At 36.9% G+C, this 5,415-nt stretch overlaps 1 protein-coding gene across 1 annotated transcript; it reads right to left on the reverse strand.

Moving 5' to 3' along the window:
• Window positions 1-229: 229 nt before the first annotated feature.
• Window positions 230-3,685, reverse strand: LOC122495535 (fatty acid-binding protein 9-like). The gene is made up of 4 exons (XM_043601266.1): window positions 3,553-3,685; window positions 1,144-1,316; window positions 571-672; window positions 230-409 (listed from the first exon to the last, which is right to left on the reverse strand). The coding sequence occupies exons 1-4, from the start codon at window positions 3,623-3,625 to the stop codon at window positions 359-361; spliced, it is 399 nt and encodes a 132-aa protein (XP_043457201.1). The 5' UTR covers window positions 3,626-3,685; the 3' UTR covers window positions 230-358.
• Window positions 3,686-5,415: the final 1,730 nt, after the last annotated feature.

The raw sequence follows: 5,415 nt of genomic DNA on the forward strand, positions 1-5,415 counted from the left end.
TATTGTACCCTCTTTGAGGTCACAGGAATTTCAACAGAGCACTCTTTGACAGAATGCCTTAACTTAAATGGAATGGGTCCACTGGAGGGAAGGACTATAGAAGTCAGGTAGACAGAGGGTAGGGGAACTTTGGTGCTCTCATAATCATATAATAAGCAAGTCGCTTCTTACCTCACCAATTAATCAGCTTGTCCCCAACCCTCACTATCACACAGCTCCAAAACTGCACTTAATTTGATGGTTTTATTGAGCAACTTTATGTTGAACAATTTTTTTAAAGCAATGGCCCTGAGGCATATCTTCTTCAAGTCCCAGTTTCTTGTTAGTGAACAAGTTTCCACTGATGTAGAAATTTCCTTCATACCTTTTCATAAATGCGAGTGCTGACAGTTTTATTCATGGTATATTCCTAAAAGCAAAGAGGGATCTATTAGAGTTGGTGCATGAAGGTTAAATTTGCTCTGCCCCTCCTTCTCCAGACTCTCACATCAGGATGTAAAACAATTGAGTAACTTGAGAAGCATGCCTCAAATAGGAGTATTGGAAAATTTCAATTTACAGAAAACTCACCACTACCATGTTTCCATCTACAATTTGTCGTTTGATTGTTGTCTCCTTGCCAAGCCATTTTTGGACATGAATCATTGAACCATTGCTTAATGTTACGATGCTCTATAGATGCATAAAGGAATCAGTTAGAAATAGCAATTCACAACATTTTCACCTACAGAAGACTTTTCACCTACTTTTTAATTTCTGTTTTGACATTTTTTTCACCCAAATTCTCCCCTCAATTCTTGTCATACTTTATTATCATCAAACTAGAGAGGTATCAAGTGAGTATTCAGTTAATGCTCTCCTTCCCCGAACAATACCTAAACTATTTGTGAATAATTGTTCTCTTGTATATGCTCTTTTATGCAAAGAGATCAGAAAAAAATAAAAACATGTCAAATTTTTTGGCCTGTTAACCATCAGAATAACTTGCAAAAGGGTTGAATTTAGAGATATGCGATAGTAATGAACAAAACAAGCCCAAAGTGACTTGGTAATTAATCAAATTAGATATGAATGAACCGTGCTCAAGTGCTTCCTAGTTTTTTCTGGATTGTGGAACACCAGGAAGACTTATTTAGTTCTTACCTTCACTTTCCGACTGTCTGCTGTGATTTCATCAAATTCTTCCCCCAGTTTGAAGGAGATTTCAGTGTTCTTGAGGGAATTTTCTACTTTGATGTTCACTTCATCCCCGTTGGCACTAATACTGATTATCGGCTTTGCTAACACCGCCAGGTTCCGGGCTGCTGCGCTCATTCCTGTAAAGCGAAGAAAGCAATATGCCTTCCTAAGACATTTAGGAAGAAGTGCTAACAACCGTGTTGGAAAGCAATTTAAAAAGAATACATACTTCCTCCGTTCAGGTTTTGGGTAATGCGCTATAATTTCTTCAATGCTCACTGTAATAGCTAGGTTGAGCCAAGCAAACTCATTGAGAAAATGTGTCAGTAATTACACTTGACATTTTGAAAAGCTAAATTCACTTTTTGAGGCTATTGTGCCTCATCGAAAATCTTGGAGACTCATGCTTCCTCGAAAATGTATAGCTGCATGGTGCCTTTTAGTGAATCAGAACGCATGCTTTACCTTGTGGAGTGTTACAACAGCTATGAGGGGGGTATTACTATCTGCATTTTAGAGATGAGTACACAGCATCCTAGAGAGAGAGAGAGAGGAGTATTCTAAGTGAGGTGTCTGGTAAGTAGCAGAGCTGAGATTTAAACACAGGTTTTCTAACTGAGAATTTTAGCACACTTAGGGAAAAAAAGCAAAACAAGAAATACAATTTTCAAAGTATCTAAACTCCTCGAAAAGAGTATGACTTAGGAAGCCCACGCCCCTCTTTTATTTGCAGATTACATTCAGATCTGGCCAAGAAAAGAGGAAGTAGACAAATGACAGTTTGGCTTAGAGCCTGGCCCTGTTCAGGTTGGGGATTGTCCATGGTCAAACTTGATTCCTGTAATAGGTGGCCAGAAGAGCTGAATCTTCTCTCCCTGTACCAATAGCAAACTCGATTTTGCATTCAGACTGTGAAACTGACAAGACACACCTGACTGTGGAGAAGCAGTGTTAGCTGTGGATGACAAAAGAGAGAAGAGCGAGGTGGTTATAACCTGGGCTTGGCCACTTGTGAGCTCGGGCATGTTATTTCCCTTCTCTAACCTTCAGCTTTCTCAATAGCAAAACGTGGACAACTATAGTGCTTGCCTCCTAGCTGTGCTAGGAGATTAAGTGAAAGCACTTAGCATGGCAGTGGCACATAGTAGGTGCTCAGCTGTTATTCCCTCTTGTCCTCTGCCTCAGTCCACTCTCAGTCAATAAAGGGCTACTCTTGCCATAAGCCCAAAGTTTCTTAGATGCCCCAAAATTTAAACTCAAAACAGGTGAGTCTATGAATCCATGAAGAAATAGAGAGGTATGTTTTTCCTATCTCCCTAAGAAAGTTAATACTAAGCATGAAAAAGGGACAAATGTTACATTATGAACACACTGACTTATTATGCATTGATCACCTCAACCAAATTTAAAGAAGAAAATAAGGTTAAAAAATTCTTGGCTTTATATGCAGTTTATTATTGCAAGGAAGACTTCTCTTAATTAACTATTAAAAATTAATTATTAAATAATTACTGTTCTTCTAGCATTAGTGAAGAATAGTTGAGTTGCTATAGACCTGAGCCATTATAATTGATGTTTATGAACTTGACTATAGAGCTAAAGAATGGATAGGGTTTAGACTTCTGAGAAATGGCCAATGGAGAGACATTCAATGAGTAAAAATGTTCCATTTCTCCAATAAAAAATTTGAAATTCTTCAAAATAATGTTTTTTAAGTATCTCTCATATATATATAGACTCTAAAACATTAACCAAGTAGAAATTTCATTTGTTGCTTTTGTTCTCTTGAAGTTATAACTTAAAGCAAAGCTTGAAACAAATTTAGCTGAAAATTTAATTATAGAAATTATTATCTGTAAATTTGAAGCTAAGAAATGCTATTAAATGAAATGATGAAGCTGGGGAGAAACTCTATCCAGGGGATAGGATGAATATTTTCAAAAATGATAAATGGACTTAAATATAAAGATAATGACAAGGAAGTATATGTGAGCTTAGTATTCCAAAATGAGACAATTATTACTAGTTATTTAAAAAAACAGGGCACCTGGGTGGCTCAGTTGGTTAAGCATCCACCTGTGGCCCAGGTCATGACCTCATAGTTCATGAGACACACAGAGCTTGCTTGAGATTCCCTCTTCCCCCCCCCCCCCCTCTCTCTCTCTGCCCCTGTCCTGCTCATTCTCTCTTTCTCTCTCAAAATATATATACTTTTTAAAATCAAAAGTAGATACATAAACTTTGTTAATCTTACATGACTGTTTCCTAAGATCACAAAAAAGAGAATTATAGGAAAATTTATTGTGAAATGCAAAGCTGACCATATAACAAAATGTGTTGCCAGTTTCTAAATCTTGTAATGGTATTTCTCACCTAGTTGTTTCATGTATTCCTCAAAGTTTTCACTGGAGATCAGCTTCCAGGTTCCCAAGAAGGGCTCAACCATGATGGAAAGCTTGTTGAGAAGAGGCACTCACAACCAAAAGCCAAAGAAACTCAGGGAATACAGTGCTGCCAGTATCTTAATTTAAAAGGCATCTTCATCACGTGACTTCTGAAATAACCAATAGACCAAACATTCTAGGCACCAGCATGACTCATTTTATTCACCCCCAAATTAAGAAATGGAAAATCAACATGTAAAGCTGAATTTAAGTCAATGATTATAGCTTCTAGGAAAGAGACTTACACCCCCAAGTCACTTGATAAGTATTATTTCTGGAATGGAGATAATTTTCAATAGCCCTTTGAAATTTGAATGCTGAGTCAACTCTTTAGGAATATCCCAACAAATGTCCAATAAACACCTGACTAAGGTGGTTTCCCCACCTGAGAGGAGAAGCACACCCTTGCTTGATCCACCTCAGCTGTTTTTTGTTTGGACACATCATGGTTCCAGAGTACCCTCTTCATTAAAATAATAGTCTCTCCTCCCTTCCTTGCAGGGTTGATGAATTGATATCAGTTAACGTAACTGAGATGTCTTCAGTTTCTCGGAGGGAGGCATAGAGTGTTATTAATATTATCACTGTTGTTCATCAAGAGTGATTGCCCACTGAAAGGAAGGTAACAATTACCATTGAATGGTGTTTTGTGACTTAAGCCCTAAAAAGGAGGTGGAGCTAATGCTTGGAAAATTCATCTTTTAGGCTTACCAAGTAATCTTGATATTAAAAGATACCACTTGGAAAAAAAAATAAAAGTTACCACTTGAAATTGTGAAGAGAAGTTTTAGAGAGAAAAATGGCATTTCGATATCTGCATTCGAAAAGAGAAAGGCAGTAGATTATTTAAATCTCTGTACAGTTATTTCTGTAACCTAAGTAATACGGACTTGGCAATTTTGCCTTTACGAAAAAGGATTAGATTCAGAAGCTCTAGATTTATATCACAACTTTTAATTCCAGTTGTTTTGAACAAGACCAGAAAATTAGGCACCAGAAGAAGAATATTCATACTATTATCTGCCTGTGTCAAATAATTCTTCAAAGAAATATTTATTTAAATCATCTGTTTGTGGAAAAAACAAATTTTTAAAAAGGTAGACATTTTGGCACCATAATGTTATCACTTAAGTGGAATAAAGAATTTCTTTTGATGACAACATATAAAGAAGAAATTTACAATACAGTCTTTTTATAGATATAACAGTCATTGAAATATTTGGAGGACAAAACAGGGAAAGCAAAAACGCTAGACTCACTTTCAGGAAACCAAGACCTGTCCCCAAAATAAGTGCCTTAACAGTTGAAAATGTACTCGGAGATGATATTCAAATAAAGAACAAGTGATCAAACCTTGCTTTACTGGTTCTACATGTGTGCTTACATTCTCTGCTTGAAAGATAGTAAGAAAACATGGCGATGCATGTTGGCCCATGGGGCAGTGTGACATTAGTGTCATCATTCTTGTTCCAATTTCCCTACCACTGATTGATTCAGGAATCAATCCTGTGGCCCATATAGAACTCAGTTGTCCCATGAGACCAAAGGAAAAGTAAAATTTTTGGCTTCCATAAAATTCCCTTACCCCTAAGGGAAAGAGCCAGAGAGATGGTTTCTCTTCTCCTCTGCACATTTTGCTTTTTTGTAAATGTGGGACTGCTGCATCCATTGTGTTACCAACTCAGAGATGCAGCCAAAACTGAAGATGACACAGTGCAAAGTGGGGAGGAACAAAGGCCATTTAATTTCTGGAATTTTATATATGTGAATTAATAAATTTCATCATTATTTG

The sequence above is a fragment of the Prionailurus bengalensis genome, chromosome F2 (assembly GCF_016509475.1).
Source record: "Prionailurus bengalensis isolate Pbe53 chromosome F2, Fcat_Pben_1.1_paternal_pri, whole genome shotgun sequence".
NCBI lineage: Eukaryota > Metazoa > Chordata > Mammalia > Carnivora > Felidae > Prionailurus > Prionailurus bengalensis.

What these genes read in the sequence shown, in the direction of transcription:
- LOC122495535 (XM_043601266.1), bottom strand. Translation starts at nt 3,625, where the DNA reads ATGGTTGAGCCCTTCTTGGGAACCTGGAAGCTGATCTCCAGTGAAAAC. An exon ending in CAGACAGTCGGAAAGTGAAG is followed by an intron (nt 673 to 1,143) that starts GTAAGAACTAAA and finishes ATGCATCTATAG; the next exon opens with AGCATCGTAACATTAAGCAA. An exon ending in TAGATGGAAACATGGTAGTG is followed by an intron (nt 410 to 570) that starts GTGAGTTTTCTG and finishes CTTTGCTTTTAG; the next exon opens with GAATATACCATGAATAAAAC.